This window comes from Lampris incognitus, chromosome 4 (genome assembly GCF_029633865.1).
Source record: "Lampris incognitus isolate fLamInc1 chromosome 4, fLamInc1.hap2, whole genome shotgun sequence".
Lineage (NCBI taxonomy): Eukaryota > Metazoa > Chordata > Actinopteri > Lampriformes > Lampridae > Lampris > Lampris incognitus.
In genome coordinates this window covers 14,157,502-14,176,355 of record NC_079214.1, presented here as the reverse complement: position 1 = coordinate 14,176,355, position 18,854 = coordinate 14,157,502, and the positions used below count along the sequence as shown (strand labels likewise).

Sequence of the window (18,854 nt, the reverse complement as noted above, 5' to 3'; positions counted from 1 at the left end):
TGTGTGTGTGTAGGGGGGGGGAGTTGTTTGTTTGTTTGGGTTTTTTTGGGGGTGGGTGGGGGGGTTGGATCACTTTTGGTATGAAAATTATTTTTTTTGGGGGGGGGGGGTCAACAGCTCTTACCATCCATACTGCAGTGAAAAGGTGTACTCTATAAATAGCGACTATTTGTTGCTCATTCTGGCTACACTGTCAGTAGAAGTGTCCTCGGCTTTGGGAGCCAGCAGTGTGTGTGGGATAGCACCACTAGTGGCAGAGACCCAGGCTCTGCTTGGCGGCATTGTTAGACCCATCAAGGCGTGCTAACGTGATGTCATGCTTCACTGCAGCTTACAGTGGCTGGTGTTCATAGTAAGGGGTAGAGGACCTGAGGGACGATCCAGCTCAGCCCTTTCATATCCCCCGCTTCCTCCTTTTTGGTGACTGCCAGTCACTCCAGCCCCCTCCACCGCCAACACTCCCACTGCCAGCCCAGTCTCCACCCCCCCCCCACTCACCCCCCACCCTTTCTCAGTAATGACTTTTTGATTTGGCTGATTAACCTAACTCGTTTCCACTGATGTGTGTGTGTGTGTGTGTGTGTGTGGTGTCCATACAGTAGGTGTACTCGTGTACATCTTGGGACCACGTCCAGTGAACAAATATTTACATTGTGTGTTGTAAGTGAGTCATAAGAGTGTGACCCATAAATGTCAGACACGGTCCCCCGTTCTCTCTCTCTCTCTCTGAACCAGCATGGCTCCCATCCAGGTTACAGTTCAGCTCTCCGCGGATCCCCTCTTATGAATCATTTAGCGTTATTATCATCATTCCATTTTCAACCCACACAGACTTTCCTCAAGTGTACAAACAAACGTTATCTCCTATTCATTTAAAAAACAAATAGAAGCCCCCCACCCCACCCCACCCCTCACATGCAGCCCCTAATCTAATTCCATTAGCTGGCTTTTTCCTCCTCAACAGAGTTTAAGTTAATATTAAGCCTTTAACATTTCTAATTAATTCTTCAGAGGCGTTGAATATGTGGGGATTAAGCACTCGTAAATGTCAGTCTTTATTGGAGCCTGTGATTATGCACCGCTAACCTGTTTTCTGTCACCGCGCCGAAATACGGGACTTAAAGTTGTGGATGCCCGAACAAGATGCAGCATTGCACCCCCTGTACTGCAGCCTCACTGCCCGACACCTGCCTCTCTGATAAATGCAAGTCAATTAGACGAGTAGAAGTTTTCAAATATGTTGCTCACCAGAAATAAGCACCACTTCTTGATCGGCTCGATACTGACCTGACAATTAGAAATGTAATTTATCTGGGGGGCGTCCGGGTGGCGTAGCGGTCTATTCCGTTGCCTACCAAAACAGGGATCGCCGGTTCAAATCCCCGTGTTACCTCCGGCTTGGTCGGGCGTCTCTACAGACACAATTACAGACAATTTGCCGCGTCTGTGGGAGGGAAGCCGGATGTGGGTATGTGTCCTGGTCGCCGCACTAGCACCTCCTCTGGTCGGTTGGGGCGCCTGTTTGGGGAGTAGCGTGATCCTCCCACGCGCTACGTAGCCCTGGCGAAACTCCTCACTGTCAGGTGAAAAGAAGCGGCTGGCGACTCCATATGTATCAGAGGGGGCATGTGGTAGTCTGCAGCCCTCCCCGGATCGGCAGAGGGGGCGGAGCAGCGACTCGGAAGAGTGGGGTAATTGGCCGGAAACAATTGAGGAGGAAAAAAAAGGGGGGGTCATTTAACTGTGTGTCAGAAGAATTTTTCAACTGCGGATTATGCATTTGTTGTGTCACTTATAATTTGTATGCAGTATCCTAACCCTGCATAAGCCCGTTGCAACCTACAGGTTCACAATGTTCACACAACACACCATTTGGCAGCAAACGCCTTCCTATTACATAAATTGCTATTAATCCCATAGAATACTGGATACATGCAGCCCTCACCCGATGTTAAAGTGCTTTTTCCGGGGGGGGGGCCTACAAAATGCATTAATATATCACACATATGCAAACTTCTTTTCAGAGGGTCCTAAATTATGCTCCATTTTCAATAACACTATTATCTTTTTCCTCTCTGTATTTGAACCAACACTTGGGTTTGAGAAATACTTCAGCGAGAGGTGGGTGGTGGTGGTGGTGGGGTGGGGGGGGCGGCAAAGGAAAACTCTTCTGTATGCATTACAGCAGGACAAGCTTACTATAGCTATGAGGGTTAGCACATTTTATACGTGGGAATTGTAAAAGACCACTTTTGAAAACCGTAAATCCATTCCCACTTATCTCTCTTTCCCTCCTACCCTTCCTTTGCCTCCATTTGGCTGCTGCGGTATGTCACTCCGCTCCAAATCATCATCATTCCCTTCGAATCGTTCCACTGTCTCGGAATGTGTTGCAAAAACGGCTCTCCAAGCACTTCACCCATGCCCGTCTCCCCTGCTGAACTTGTATCCTGCCTCCGCCGCCTGTTAACGTGACGGTGGCGCCACACAGACCGCTACGGAGGTAGGACAGTAACCATGATTAGAAAGCAGTGAATGGCGCTTCGGTGAATGGTTTGCTGCCAGGTAATGATCTTTAATTACAGGTGGTTTAATGCTATCAGGATGCCCACAAGCTGATACTGTGTCACTAGGGCACAGTGGCTCCTGACACACATTTATGACACTGTTGGTAATTTCATAGCCCCCTTGATTTCACTCTGTTCTGCCGGTCTCCTTTTCTAGAGGTGAAGCAATTTATTGCTCGATGTTTCAGCTTGTACACATTAAGGCAGAGGCCCAGAACATACACACACAGTGATTAGATTGTTTGCATGTACCGTACGGTTTGACCTCTGCGGGTAATATATAGACATCTATTAGAGCGCGGGAAGTGCTTAGGCTGTTTCTGGTCCGTTTCTTTTGCTAACACAATTAGCCCTGCTCTGCTACCTGCCCTCCACTCAAGGTGGCATAGCCGACTCTTCACACTGTCAACAGCGTGCACACCCGTTTCAAGCCCTTCGATCCAGCACGGCTTTGCATGTGCTCCATTTTGTTTTCTTCCTTTCTTACTTCCTTTGTTCCTTCCTTGAAATATAGATAAATGACAGTGGGGACTTAGGGGGTTTGTCCAACCTTAGGCTAAATTTAGTCATCACACTCTTGACTCTCCTAAGCTAATTGGAACTATACGATCATGTCGTTGTTTTTGTCTCTCTCCTACCCGCTCTGTCCTGCAAGGTAGAATGCAGGTAAAGGCTGGCCATTTGAGATGGACTAGCAGTTTATCAGAGGCCTCCAAATGTACATCGTCTGCATGCTTTTTAAAATTCCACTATCTATGCAGCCACATATTCCAAGACCCCTAAAGTCCAATCCTTAAATCCCTTCTCATGCATATAATGTCACTGACACAGTAAATCCTTTTTGATTACCAAATTTGCACACTGCCTCCAAACTGGGTTGGTCATATTATGCTTATACCACGTGAAAATACCTCAAATTCATAATTGAACATAATTTTGGGATTTGTACGGATACTTGCAATAAATAACATTTTGACCATATAATTACTAAAGAGGTTTTTGTAGCGGTTACATATACATGTTTGAAATTTTGAAAACAAATATTTGGATTACTATTTCAATCAACCGGAAAAATTCTCTTTTTTATATCACCCAACTGTCACCAAAATATTTAAGCAGGACAGAAATAGACCTCTCAGTATACCTCCATTCTAAATTTCACTGCAGTGCAATTCAGTAAATACCGAGGGACAAATTGCTACTTGAACACACTGCCTGGCGACAACTACTACTACTAGTACTACTACTACTTTTGGCTGCTCCCGTTAGGGGTCGCCACAGTGGATCATCGGTTTCCGTCTCTTCCTGTCCTCTGCATCTTCCTCTGTCACACCAGCTACCTGCATGTCCACCCTCACCACATCCATACACCTCCTTTTTGGCCTTCCTCTTTTCCTCTTCCCTGGCAGCTCCATGTTCAGCATCCTTCTCCCAATATACCCAGCATCTCTCCTCCACACATGTCCAAACCATCTCAATCTGTCCTCTCTTGCTTTGTCTCCAAACCATCCAACATGAGCTGTCCCTCTAATATAATTGTTCCTAATCTTGTCCTTCTTCGTCACTCCCAATGAAAATCTTAGCATCTTCAACTCTGCCACCTCCAGCTCCACCTCCTGTCTTTTTGTCAGTGCCACTGTCTCCAAACCATATAACATAGCTGGTCTCACAACCATCTTGTAAATCTTCCCTTTAACTCTTGCTGGTACCCTTCTGTTGCAAATCACTCCTGACACTCTTCTCCACCCTGCCTGCACTCTCTTCTTCACCTCTCTTCTGCACTCCCCATTACTTTGGACAGTTGACCCCAAGTATTTAAATTCATACGCCTTCGTCACCTCTACTCCTTGCATCCTCACCATTCCACTGTCCTCCCTGTCATTCGCACATATATATTCCATCTTGCTCCTACTGACTTTCATTCCTCTTCTCTCCAGTGCATACCTCCACCTCTCCAGGCTCTCCTCAACCTGCACCCTACTCTTGCTACAGATCACAATGTCATCCGCAAACATCATAGTCCACCTCCTACTTGAGCTTGTCTGTCAACCTGTCCATTACCATTGCAAACAAGAAAGGGCTTGGAGCCAATCCTTGATGTATTCCCACCTCCACCTTGAACCCATCTGTCATTCCGACCGCACACCTCATCATTGTCACACTGCCCTCATACATATCCTGCACCACTCCTACATACTTCTCTGCAACTCCCCACTTCCTCATACAATACCACACCTCCTCTCTCGGCACCCTGTCATATGCTTTCTCTAAATCCACAAAGACACAATGTAAGTCCTTCTGGCCTTCTCTATACTTCTCAATCAACATTCTCAAAGGAAACACCACATCTGTGGTGCTCTTTCGTGGCATGAAACCATACTGCTGCTCGCTAATCATCACCTCTCCTCATAACCTAGCTTCAATTACTCTTTCCCCTATCTTCATGCTGTGGCTGATCGACTTTATACCTCTGTAGTTGCTACAGTTCTGCACATCACCCTTGTTCTTGAAAATCAGTACCAGCACACTTCATCTCCACTCCTCAGGCATCCTCTCACTTTCCAAGATTGTGTTAAACAATCTAGTTAAAAACTCCACTGCCATCTCTCCTAAACACCTCCATGCCTCCACAGGCATGTCATCTGGACCAACTGCCTTTCCACTCTTCGTCCTCTTCATAGCTGCCCTCACTTCCTCCTCACTAATCCACCGTACTTCCTGATTCACTATCCCCACATCATCCAACCTTCTCGGCAGCAATGGAAAAAATGTGATGCAAAAAAAAAAATCCAACTTCCAATAGACAAACGTTTACATAAAGATACTTAACAAGATAGTTCATAATTAGAAAACAAAGGACCAGATCTGCTAAGAGAAGCGTAAGTTTGCCAACAACTAGCACTGATCAGGGTGGCAAATTTAGCTTGGAATCTACTAAAACCGGGCAGGAGAATTAACACAGGTGTAGCCTTGTTAATCTAAATATGACAGGACAGGTGCTATATAAATGTGTTTTATGCATGCATCCTTCGATTGCCCCGAACCATTTGGGAACTCTTCTATTGTAAAAATCTTGTTTGATTGCATTGAAAGCATCATGGTGATTTGCAAACTGTATATGATTCTGCACTCTTCACATTTGTGCATTAAGGACTTGCGACAGTGGCCAATAATGCAGACTATGAATAATCAGCTACAGGATGTTGCCATTTGCAGAAATGAACAAGACGCAAATAAATAAAGTGCGGCCAAATGTTTGGAATTGCATGACTCCTTTCAGTGGGACTTTGAAGGTGACAAGTTCGCATAATGATTTTGTCCCACATTGTAAAGAAATATGCACATGAAGAAAAAAAACTCTTTCCTTTCTGACATGCTCTTTCCATAACATGTGATGTTATCTGAGTCACAATGTTCGCAGCCATGTCAGGGGTGAAAACGGTTAAGACATGCTTTTCAGAGCCATCAAATAGCGCCAAAGTTGTAATTGCTAAGAGCCTTGATAAATCACATTTGAGTTTGACTTCCATAATCTCCTCCCAATATTTTGCGCTTTGATACGGGTAACGCCTATAAATGCATATGCGATGCATAGCTGAGGTGCAAAAAAGTTTGCTACACCCTTTCCCTCCTCTCAATCGCGCAAAGTCACCATTGCTTCCTTACAGTAAATCTCGACAGTGGATTTTTAACAGCGAAAGATGGTTTGAGCTTGCACAAAATGTTTGTCCATCTGCCACCTAGTCTTCATGGAGGTTTCAGAAAGCTCAGATCCCAGCTAGTAAAGATAAACCCCGACTGTGTAAGTGCATATGTTTTGCCAGTGATAAAAAGTGATTTGCAGACTTTCAGGAAAGTAAAAATGTTGATTTTGTGAACTTTTTAAATTGTGTTTTACTGTTTGATCATGTAAGGAGTCAAAAGTCACTGAAATGTTTCATCAGCAAGATTTAGCAGCTATTTGCCTAGCGCAAATATCCACTGCACAGAGGCTAATACACACATATTCAGAAATCTATAACGAAGATAGCTACATGTATATACTATTATAACATGGTTATCCATTGGTCTTCAGTCCTTGAGGCAATCAGTAGTACTGTTTTCCATTTTGTCAGGTTGTAAATTAACTCCACCTGTAGTGCCAGGGCTATAACTTCCCTGATTAAACAGGTGCAATACCTTGCAGAGTAGATAACCAGCAGTACCGTGGGCCCTAAGGACTGAAGTTGAGAGACTTTGGTGTAATCCATTTGTACACCTCCAGTTCAAGTTTGCACAGATGGCACTCTGTATGAGTGTACTCTAGGCAAACCAGATCAAGGTTAAAGGGTCTGGTGGCTTCTATGTGCCGCTTCAAAGCCAAGTGAATAAATACTAAATGTTATGGAACCTCTATTCCAGGAGGAAGTTCAAAATTGAGCTTGTTGAGTTGAGATGAGTCTATATAGACTGGGTTTTTTTTTTTTTGACAGGATCAAGATGTTTTCAGGGAGGGAAATAGGAGAACTTCTTGAAAATGCAGGAGAAAGTAAAGACCAGAAAATGGCACAAGGGCAAGGCCAGTATATCCACAGAGCTATTGTTATCCCATGGAGAGAAAAAAAGCAAGCCTCCTTTGAAGAAAGCTCAATGTAAAGGGTCTCTCTTCACTAGCTTGTAATGTAAACGACAACTGGATTCAGGAATGGCAGTTGCTGGCCTTTTATGATAAACACTTTATCACAAGCGGTAAAAGCCTTTCAAACGAGGGAATAATGCATCCTAATCCCTTTCTGGACTCACCAACAGCACGTGTTTTGCCAACCTCCACCAATGGCACCGTTGATTTAATGCAATGGCTTTCCTGGGCTTCAGCCAGTGGCCCTGAATGATCAAGGGCCTTTCATTGCCAGTGAGTGAGTCTAGCTCTTGACATGTAATTTTGCAGTTGTTGGTTGGCGGCCTATATGGCAAGTTTGACAGCTTGAGATAGCTGCAAAGGATGTCTCCCATCGTGTTTGAGGTCTGTAAAACAAACATACAGCAAGTAGGAAAGCAATCAGGTGGATTTTGTGTGTGTGTGTGTGTGTGTGTGTGTGTGTGTTTCCATAAACCTTGTGCAAGATGTGAATCTCATTTTTTTGTCTGTTACACATGGTTGAATCTCAGCGTGAGATATTATATTATGTTTGTGTTGCCAGGCTGTCTACTCGTACAGAATCCTGCATGTCATGGTTATATTGTTGCGCATTTTGTATGCCCTTAGCTGGTGTCTTTGCATGTGTAGTTGAGAAGAAAATCAGCGTTGAGCACTTTTTACTCAGGCATATTGGCAAACTGATGTCTGGTCACGCCATCGCATGCAACGGATCTTCATATCACACATATCCACTGCATGCGATGGCAGTGGGTCATCATGTGGTCTCAGAGGTATTGCAGACCTGTGTGTCTGATTGTGTTGGGGGGTGGGGGGTGCAGAGTGTAGCCAGAGCAAATCATAACCAGAAGGAACCATTTGGCAGAAGAACTTGGGCTTTGCTTAAAAGAAATGACATGCCAGTGAAAAAAGCATTCTGGTAAGTCATTCGAACAGATAACAGCTGTTTCGAGGAACAGTTGCATTTGTTTCATAGACCTTGCAGATGGTTTAACCTTCTAACTGCATTATATATATACACTACCGTTCAAAAGTTTGGGGTCACCCAAACAATTTTGTGTTTTCCATGAAAAGTCACACTTATTCACCACCATATGTTGTGAAATGAATAGAAAATAGAGTCAAGACATTGACAAGGTTAGAAATAATGATTTGTATTTGAAATAAGATTTTTTTTACATCAAACTTTGCTTTCGTCAAAGAATCCTCCATTTGCAGCAATTACAGCATTGCAGACCTTTGGCATTCTAGCTGTTAATTTGTTGAGGTAATCTGGAGAAATTGCACCCCACGCTTCCAGAAGCAGCTCCCACAAGTTGGATTGGTTGGATGGGCACTTCTTGCGTACCATACGGTCAAGCTGCTCCCACAACAGCTCAATGGGGTTCAGATCTGGTGACTGCGCTGGCCACTCCATTACCGATAGAATACCAGCTGCCTGCTTCTGCTCTAAATAGTTCTTGCACAATTTGGAGGTGTGTTTAGGGTCATTGTCCTGTTGTAGGATGAAATTGGCTCCAATCAAGCGCTGTCCACTGGGTATGGCATGGCGTTGCAAAATGGAGTGATAGCCTTCCTTATTCAGAATCCATTTTACCCTGTACAAATCTCCCACCTTACCAGCACCAAAGCAACCCCAGACCATCACATTACCTCCACCATGCTTAACAGATGGCGTCAGGCATTCTTCCAGCATCTTTTCATTTGTTCTGCGTCTCACAAACGTTCTTCTTTGTGATCCAAACACCTCAAACTTGGATTCATCCGTCCACAACACTTTTTTCCAGTCTTCCTCTGTCCAATGTCTGTGTTCTTTTGCCCATCTTAATCTTTTTCTTTTATTGGTCAGTCTCAGATATGGCTTTTTCTTTGCCACTCTGCCCTGAAGCCCAGAATCCCGCAGCCGCCTCTTCACTGTAGATGTTGACACTGGTGTTTTGCGGGTACTATTTAATGAAGATGCCAGTTGGGGACCTGTGAGGCGTCTGTTTCTCAAACTAGAGACTCTAATGTACTTATCTTCTTGCTCAGTTGTGCAACGCGGCCTCCCACTTCTTTTTCTACTCTGCTTAGAGCCTGTTTGTGCTGTCCTCTGAAGGGAGTAGTACACACCGGTGTAGGAAATCTTCAATTTCTTAGCAATTTCTCGCATGGAATAGCCTTCATTTCTAAGAACAAGAATAGACTGTCGAGTTTCAGATGAAAGTTCTCTTTTTCTGGCCATTTTGAGCGTTTAATTGACCCCACAAATGTGATGCTCCAGAAACTCAATCTGCTCAAAGGAAGGTCAGTTTTGTAGCTTCTGTAACGAGCTAAACTGTTTTCAGATGTGTGAACATGATTGCACAAGGGTTTTCTAATCATCAATTAGCCTTCTGAGCCAATGAGCAAACACATTGTACCATTAGAACACTGGAGTGATAGTTGCTTGAAATGGGCCTCTATACACCTATGTAGATATTGCACCAAAAACCAGACATTTGCAGCTAGAATAGTCATTTACCACATTAGCAATGTATAGAGTGTATTTCTTTAAAGTTAAGACTAGTTTAAAGTTATCTTCATTGAACAGTACAGTGCTTTTCCTTCAAAAATATGGACATTTCAATGTGATCCCAAACTTTTGAACGGTAGTGTGTATATATATATATATAAAAAAATATTTAAGTGCAGAAGTTTCTGTTATAATCACGCTTGCCATTGGAGTCTCTTCCACTGCATTGCATTTTGCCACCTGGTTGCCACATGGAGGTATGTTGTCTAAACATACTGTTGACATTTTTCCACATGTTGATATACATTATCAAATCTGGGTGACCATGTCTGAGCTTTGTGTGTGTACATGCGTGCGTTTTTCAGCAAAATTAAAATGCAGCTAACTTTGTTTGTTGGGTGACAGGCATGGGTGCAAGTCCATTAATACTGGGATGGCACCCGGTGCTTTACCTGTACCCCCGTCCGGTCAGTGGTTGTGTCGGGAAGGGCATCCAACATAAAATTTTGCCAAATCATTGTGTGGATTGACAAGACCATAGTGGATCGGTGGAGGCTCCATACAGGATTAGCAGAGGCCCGGGTTAACAATGGCCACCATTGGTGCTGTGTCCTCTTAGGGTACTGATGAAAACTGTAAGAGGAACATTGTTTCCTGGATAGGAATTTGTGGCAATAATGAGTGCCACATGCATCCAAATCCCCAGATACAATGTCACTTAAAAAGAAACGGAAATCCTCGCCTTTTCAACTGGTCTTGCACCAGTTCACACGTTTCATTCATATTTTGATGATTGAGTCACTCCACTTGTAGACCAAAAAAACAAAGTAAGGGTGTCCAATGGCAGTAACCATCAACCAACTGCCAGGCCTGCTAGCTCTGTCATAGCTCTGTCAAGCGGTGGGGGGAGCACACATTTGATGTAGCTAGCTTGAACCATTTGTTTCACATGCAGAGTACAAAGAACAATGGCTTTCTTCTGTTTATGTCTGCCAGCCCCCTTCCTAGTTAAAATTATCAAATCATCCAAATTTCACAAGAGGAGACTGGGAGTAGGGGCTCATCTGCAACATTCGAATTGCAAATGCAAGTGGACCAAATTATGCCTTTGTTCTCTAATGCAGGGGTTCTCAAACTTTTGCGGCCAGGTAACCCTTACAGGGAAGAACATTTTCCAAGGACCCCCTCATAATCATAACATCGATTAAGCATATGGTTACTATGATTTCAAGATCAAGAAGAACTTTATTGTCATTGTGCCAAGCACAATGAAATTGCAGGTGTGTCAACCTCACAATGGTGCATTCATTAAAGAGATAAGAAATATAAATTATCAGCAATAAAAAGTACAGCAGAGTCTGAACAATATATGTGCAAAATATAAGCAGTATTAAGTTTGTACTCTTAGATGCTATTGGAACTATTTGTATTCTCAAACTTTTCAACCTAAGTACTTCAGAACTATTTCATGGTAATAAACAAGCACATTTCAGTTTGAATCATGTTAATATCAATTATATACTTTTAAACAGAGGGTCGTTTTCTTCAAATTGCATTTGGACTCAGCTTCTCAGCATTGATACTTTTCAAGTAATTGATCTTAAAAGCTTTCAGAAAATGAGCAGTAGCAAGACTGGTATGGTCCTAATAAACCTAGACATTTAAAATTATCAGACCAAAGTTTACAACTAATTTATTGAAGGATAGCCCCTTGAGATGTAGCATCTCATTTTCAATGAGTTCCTATAGAAAAATGCATACAAACAGAAACAGCATTACATAACAAACATACGCTGCAAATACACAGATACAGACAATTCGCACAAGTCAAGTCAATTTTATTTGTATAGCCCAATATCACAAATTACAAATTTGCCTCAAGGGGCTTTACAGCAACACATCCTGTCCTTAGACCTCGCACCGGATAAGGAACACCCTCTCTCACCCACACCCCCAGTCCTCAGAACAGGAAAAAATGTATACAATGACCCGGCTAATAAATCAATTGCATCTATATAAAGAGCAATTGAAGCGGTTTGACTTCAAGTACACACAAATTAATACACACAAATTAAAAGCATAAACAGGTTGTTTGAAGATGAGAAAATAAAGATGTCCTGAAGCAGCAGAAGAGGAAGATTATTCCAGTCAAAAGGAGTTTTGTATTGGAATGACTTCCGACTTTGAAAATTCTGGGGATAAAAAAAAGGGATTTTACATTTGTCTGAGTGGATATGAAGATCTACACGGAACCAAAAACTTTTTCAAATAGGAAGGACAGTTAAAGTAAACACATTTGAAATGGCCTCCTAGAGTTAAGCTGCAACCAGTCAAGTGATTCATACATGAAACAATGGTGAGTTCTCTATGCATAGAGAACTCTCTCCCTCTACATAGAAAATTATACACAGCATTAAGGTGCCTAAGATAAGTGTCAAAGATGTTCTGATAGACAATGTCAGCATAATCAATAATAGGTAGTATCAATTGAGAAATTATTCCTTTTCTGACTAGAATGTAAAACAATTAATTGAGCAATAAAGTGACAACAATTTATTCTTTTTATAATAAAACCAATGTGGGGCTTAAAGGAGAGTTCAGGGTCAATCCAAAGTTCAAGATATTTGAACTAATCAATTTTCTCAAGGGGTGATCCATCATCAAAATAAATATGCAAACCAAAGGGGTATGAATGGCTGTGTCACATGCCAAACACCATGCTGCAGAATTTCTTCTTATTCAATACTAGTTGTTGTTATGAAACCGGTTTTGGACCAAATTAAAATCACACTCTAAAGAATTCTGGATTTGTAATATATCAGAGGTAGAAGTGTAAATAACTGTCATCAGCATAAAGATGAACAAGACAGAATATATTTTAGGTAAGTCCTTAATAAAAATAGAAAAAAAGAAGTGGTCCCAAGGTGGAATCTTGTGGAACCCCTGTTTCAACAATTAAATAGTTAGACTAAGAACCTTGACTGACATCTTTTATAAATATAGGCATTAAACCACAGGAGAGCATTTTGAATTAAACAAATAGAATAGAGATTATCAAGGAGGAGGTAGAGATCAACCATATCAGAAGCCTTGGAAAGATCAATAAAAATTGCACCTGTGCATTGGTCTTTATCAAAGGAAGAGAACACATCATTGGTGAATTTTAGAAGAGCCACGGTGGTGGAAAAGTTAGGTCTGAAACCTGATTGAGAGGGAGATAAAATATTGAATAGATTGATGTACTGTGATAAAGTTTCTCGAAGATTCTAGCAATAGTACAAATAATAGAAATTGGTCAATAATTACTCACATCGGATGGGTCACCATTTTTGAAAAGGAGAGTAACTCTGGCACATTTCTATTTGGAGGGAATTGAACAAGTAGACAGAGACCAGTTAAATGAATCTGCAAGAAGATACACTTTTACATGAGCGGCAAGTTTAACAAATTTGGCTTTGAAACCGTCTGGATCAGCACTACTGGTTTCTTTTAACTCACATATCGCATGGAAAAACATCACTAGGCAAGACTTTTCTAAAGGAAAATGAACCATTAGAAGTATTATGGTTTGAGGAACTGGCCATACCATAGGAATTCAAGTGTTGGCAACCACAGATAAATGAAAAATGCTGATTAAAAGCATGGGAAATATGTAAAGGATCAGAAATGATTTCATTATCAATTCTCTGGTTTATGAATTTTTTTTGTTTGATTGAGAATACGGTTCAGTTGATTCCGAAACTGTCTGGGGTAAAACTGACTTTCAGTAAGTGCTTCAACTTTAAAGTAATGAACTTATTGCTCCTTATTCAAATCATCGTCCTTTGGATGAGACGTTAACCTGAGGTTCTGACTCACTGTGGTCATTAAAGATCCCATGGCACTTATCGCAAAGATTAAGGGGGGGGGGGGTCCCCCGATGTTCTGGCAAAATTCCCAACCTGGCTCTCTCCATCTGGCCACCTAATCATCCCCCTGTGTAATTGGCTCAATGATTCCTCCCTCTCCACCTCAAGCTGATGTGTGGTGAGCGTTCTGGTGCAAAATGGCTGCTATACATCACCAAAGTGGGTGCTACACATCGGTGGTAGTTGAGGTGAGTTTCCCCCCTTATCTGTGAAGTGCTTGGGGTGCCTAGATAATGCGTTATATTAATGTAATCCATTAATTAGAAAGATCTGAATGAATCATAATAGATTGTACGTTAAGTTTGTTACTCCGTGAGTGAAGTGAGGGATTCATGACAGATTGATGTGATGTCACACAATAATATCAGCGTTTCTATTGGCCCAAAGCTAACGTGGGTGGGAGTAATGGACATAATATGCTTGTTGTGTTGGTACAAATGGTCCCCATCTGTACGCACTTTTTAATGACACAGCACAATTTTATAATTTATTGCAAATTATTTTACAGACCCCCTGGCTATGGGTCGCAGACCCCACTTTCAGAACCCCTACTCTAATGGACAGGGCCTTTGTTACAGTCCTACAAAATGCTATCACACTGCACGTTGATTACATTGCCATGGTTCCATCTTGGATGATGTTCTCAAGCCTTCCAGAGAAGCTGTTATGCCCTTTCATTTTCATTCAGTTCAACTAACTCCACTTCAGAAACAGTGTCCCCAGCTGGGTAAAGCAGTTCAGTCTGAAAGACACTACGTTTTACATGATGTAGACATGTTTTGCATCAAAGCCCAATGCAGGTGGGTGTGGGCCAGAAAGCAGAGTCTGCCTGCTCTTTTGTCTGTCACACCGCTGTTATACCTCTCCTCCAGCCCTCAAGAGGACAGAGGCAAACAGGTAACTGTGATGTAACGAAAAGCACATTATAAAGCACTCATCCCCAGGCGGCCACAGGCACGAGATTGTTTGGCTCTGCTCTCACAATGTCCCCCATGCACGCAGATAACTTTGTCATGACCACATCGGAGAGTTAGATGACCAACCTTATGTTAAAAAATGTTGAAACATCTATCTCTTCCTGCGACCACTCTGGCAGTGACTCCTTGCAAATGGAGAGAAAAAAGATGGGCATTTTACCGTTTGCCTGCCTGTCAGCCTGCCTCCCTGCCTTCTCCCCTCCCATTTAGAGAGATTAAATTCCCCAAACTTCAGAAGAGAGGGGAAGGGAGGGCAAGGAAGAAATGAGGGGGAAGGCTCATCTGCATCATTTGAAGCGGCAAATGCAAATGGGCCAAATGATCTTACATGAGGGAATGTGAATTCCTCTCTCCCACTATTTGCTGAGGGGAAGAAGCGGGGGGGGGGGGGGGGGGAGCAACAGCTCACATTCTGCACTCTTTTTCCATTATTAGGACTGGAGCATTCTTGCACTCATGAGTTGTCATCACATCATGTTTTTAATAAAAGACGATGGTTCTGTCGCTGAATTCCTGATGATGTTCTCAAGCCATCCGGAGCAGCTATGCGGCTGTTTCAATTCCACTTGTCTCACTCTGCCACACAGTCGCTGTCAGCAGCTGCTGAGAGACGCTCAGCGTTGGAAACTAGACCCCTTTCATATGTTGTAGACACGTGTAACTGCTGAGCTGGAGCCACGAGCTGGAGCGCTAACTAGTCTTCAACGAAACAGCCAGCTAGGTGGCACAGACGGGCGGAGGGAACAGTGGCTGTGTCTGCCAGCTCCTTTATCAAACTCTCCAATGAGGGGCGTCTGGGTGGCGTGGCGGTGTATTCTGTTGGCGACCAACACGGGTATCGGCGGTTCGAATCCCCGTGTTACCTCCGGCTTGGTCGGGTGTCCCTACAGAGACAATTGGCTTTGTCTGCAGGTGGGAAGCCGGATGTGGCTATGTGTCCAGGTCGCTGCACTAGTGCCTCCTCTGGTCGGTCGGAGCACCTGTTGGGGGGGGGGGGGTAGCATGACCCTCCCACGCGCTACGTCCCCCTGGCGAAAGTCGTCACTGTCGGGTGAAAAGAAGCGGCTGGCGACTCCACATGTATCGGAGGAGGCACGTGGTAGTCTGCAGCCCTCCCCGGATCGACAGAGGGGGGGTGGAGCAGCGACCGGGACGGCTCGGAAGAGTGGGGTAATTTGTCAAGTACAAGTAGGGGGAAAAGGGAGAGGGGGACTCTCCATTGAAGTCTACAAGCCCGTTAGAAAAGAAGTAATTTTTCCTGATGAGCGGTCTGATTAAGGGATGCTGAACATTTCCATCATGGTCATCCGGGGGGTCTTAAAGAGGCGACATGGTAATTTTCAGAATTTACTGTGCGGCGGAGATGGATGGCTTCCTTCCATCCCAACAGCTGTCTGACAACAACCCGCCCGGCATGGGCTTATCTCTCCAAGGTGACAGAAGTGACTCAACACCGAGTTGTCAGCGGCAGCGTAAACAAGAAACTACCCTCGAGGATGTGCCGATACAGCGCTTAGTGGCTTCGGCGTTGTGGGTAGGGCCCGCCATCATGGCGCGGTGTGTCTGTTCCACTAAAAAGTCGACGGGTTGAATGTGTTACCCTTGTAGGTGTGTGTACGGTGTGCCCCCCCCCCCTGTCCTCACAGTGGCGATGGTGAGCCGCACTGGCTGAAAGTTGTGAGGATGCAGAAAGCGTCTGGACGTGTCTGGGTTTAATGGGGGGGGGGGTTCCAGATGAAGGACAAGCTCGGCTTGCCGAGGGGGCGTAATGGACGAAATTGCGGCCTTGCAGGAGGAGAGTAGGACCCGCCATTTTCACACGAGCGGTGCAGCAGCAGGCAGGAGGAGCAGGGAGGTGGCAGTCATGAGAGCCAGCTCGGGCTTGCAGAAGCGGCAGCAACTGTTAAGCCGCGGCAGATCCCCACCACCAAACCCCCAACTACCACCGCTGTTGCCCGCTGTTTATTTTTGCATGTCGGTTGTGTGCAGAATAGTTTGTTGTGCAGAAGCTGGACGTGCACACGTGTGTGTGTGTGTGTGTGTGTGTGTGTGTGTGTGTGTGTGTGTGTGTGTGTGTGTGTGTGTGTGTGTGTGTGTGTGAGGTGCAGGTGGGCCGGTGTGAGTGGACGTGTGCCCGTGTTTGCGTTCTGCACGTCTTCTGCACAAGTTCGTGGCTCCGCGTCTGCTCCCCCCGCTCCTCCTCCCGCTGCTCTTATTTATTTGTCAGAGGTGGTGTTCAGGGACGCTCCTTGTCATCCGTCAGCAGCCCCCATAAAACACACTGTCATGACTGACTGGCCACGCTCCAGACTCATTACCGATTGGCTGACAGAGCGAGCCGAGCCGCGCAGCGCCTCTCGTCTCCGCTCGCCCGCCAGACGTTTGGGGCTCAGGAAACTTTAAAATGCTGCGGCGTCTTCCTTCCGCCACTCCTCTCTGGCTCCCGCTCAAGGTCATATGAATATGGATTTGCCCTTTCTTCAACACACACGTGTCTATAGACACACACACACACGCACACACTTATACTGATGATGAAGTCTAAGATCTACTTGGGGAATTGTAATTCATAAGCTGGGTCTGATGTGAGCCGTCTGTCTCTCTGTCCTGCTAGCTGTGTGTGTGTGTGTGGGGGGGGGGGGGTTGGGGGGTTGTCCAGAGAAATAAGAGAAAGGTGGAGCAGAGTACTGTCATAACAGAAAGGTGGGATGAAGGAAGAGGAACTGGTGGGGGTGAGATGGAGTAGGACTCATGGCTGGGGGGGGGGGCATGATCGTGGAATGAGGCGAGCTAATGGAGACGGGGGGGGGGGGGGGGGCACGTCATGGCAGAGTTGGCCAGAGACACTGAAGAGAGGAAACCGGGAGGGGTATTATTGAGTTTCTGTTGCGGTTGATCAGCCATATCCATTTCATCATGGCGAGCTGGCTGCACGCCACGGCCTGTTGCGGGGGGGGGGGGTGCACTCTCATCACTGCATTATATGTATGCATGGGTGTGTGTGTGTGTGTGCACTCGGACATCTGTGTAGTGTGCTTCTGTGTAACGTGTGTCCACCTTAACCGTGTTGCCTCTTCAGTGTGTGTGTGTGTATTTACCAAAGAGCTGCTCCACATGCCCTACCTAATTATTTCTCTTCTTACCACCGCTGCTGTTTGTGTTGCAGTCTGATTGGCAACTCTCGCTTTCTTTTCACCTCTCTTTCCCCCCTTCTCTCTAAAGTGCCATTTTACTCCCTGGTTACCCCCCCCCCCCACACACACACACACACACACTTCCATTTATGTAGTGAGTCACTCGCAGAAGCTTTATAAATGTCTTTACAAGATCTCCTCAATTTCTCATTCCCTTTTCCTCATTCTCACAAAGCTACATTTCCCCCCCCCCTTTTTTTTTTCTTCTTTCCCTGACAGAAAACACCAAGTCACCTTTGCAAAGGTCTCGCTCTCGGCAGAATATAAATGTGGGCTCGGTGGCGGTGAAAGGCCCCCCTGCCAAGGAGGCTCATTACGAGGCAGAGGGCTATCCATCTGCAGCCAGGGGCAAGGCTGCTGCACGTACGGAGCCAACGCAGAGGCACAGGCAGACCCCCGGCCACAGCCAGGCGCCAGAGAGGGAGAGGGCGGCCGGGACGACGGAGAGGGAGAAAAGGATAGACAGTGACGTGGAGGTTGCCGCAAAGCCCCCGACTTCCCAGTCCTCCTCCTCCTCGATCGGCAGCACCGCCACCGGCGGTGGTGGCACCAATGGCGAGTCGGATGTCGAGGCTCTGCTGGCTCGACTGAGGGCCCTGTGAGAATGGCCCCCTCGCCACGCACACACACACACACACACACACACACTCACACTCACATTTGATTAAGCATACCTGAGCACTTACAGCGGGGAACACTCCTTCATTAAGAAAGTGGTGTGTCAGAATGAGCTGTAGGAGAAGCGAGGAGGAGAACCTTCAGAATGTTCCAGAAACTAATGAATGTAACCATGGAGTCAGAAACCAGGACTTAATAAACTCCAGTTCTATGCTGTTTAGAGGTAGGTACACGGAGGTTATAATTAGGGTGTGGTGTAGTTGCTGTCGAGGAGGAAATAGAGGGGGTAGCACGGCGGCGGCAGCAGCTGTGCGTCCATCAGTCCTTCAGTCTACTCTGCCAAAACGTTGGGCAATGACTTGTGCATTGTCAACAGCAACAATCTGACACGGCCTTCCCTCTGAAAAGAAACACACATGCAATCTCATTATGCACTATGCAACCTTGTACTATGCAACGT

General features: G+C 45.0%; 1 protein-coding gene across 1 annotated transcript in view; it reads left to right on the top strand.

Annotated features, from left to right (window-relative positions):
* Positions 1-18,378, top strand: part of diaph3 (diaphanous-related formin 3) — a 384,853-nt gene extending 366,475 nt beyond the window's left edge. Inside the window, exon 28 of the mRNA XM_056278298.1 lies at positions 17,996-18,378. Within this exon, the coding sequence (XP_056134273.1) occupies positions 17,996-18,378 (383 nt within the window). The remainder of the gene's footprint in view (positions 1-17,995) is intronic.
* Positions 18,379-18,854: the final 476 nt, after the last annotated feature.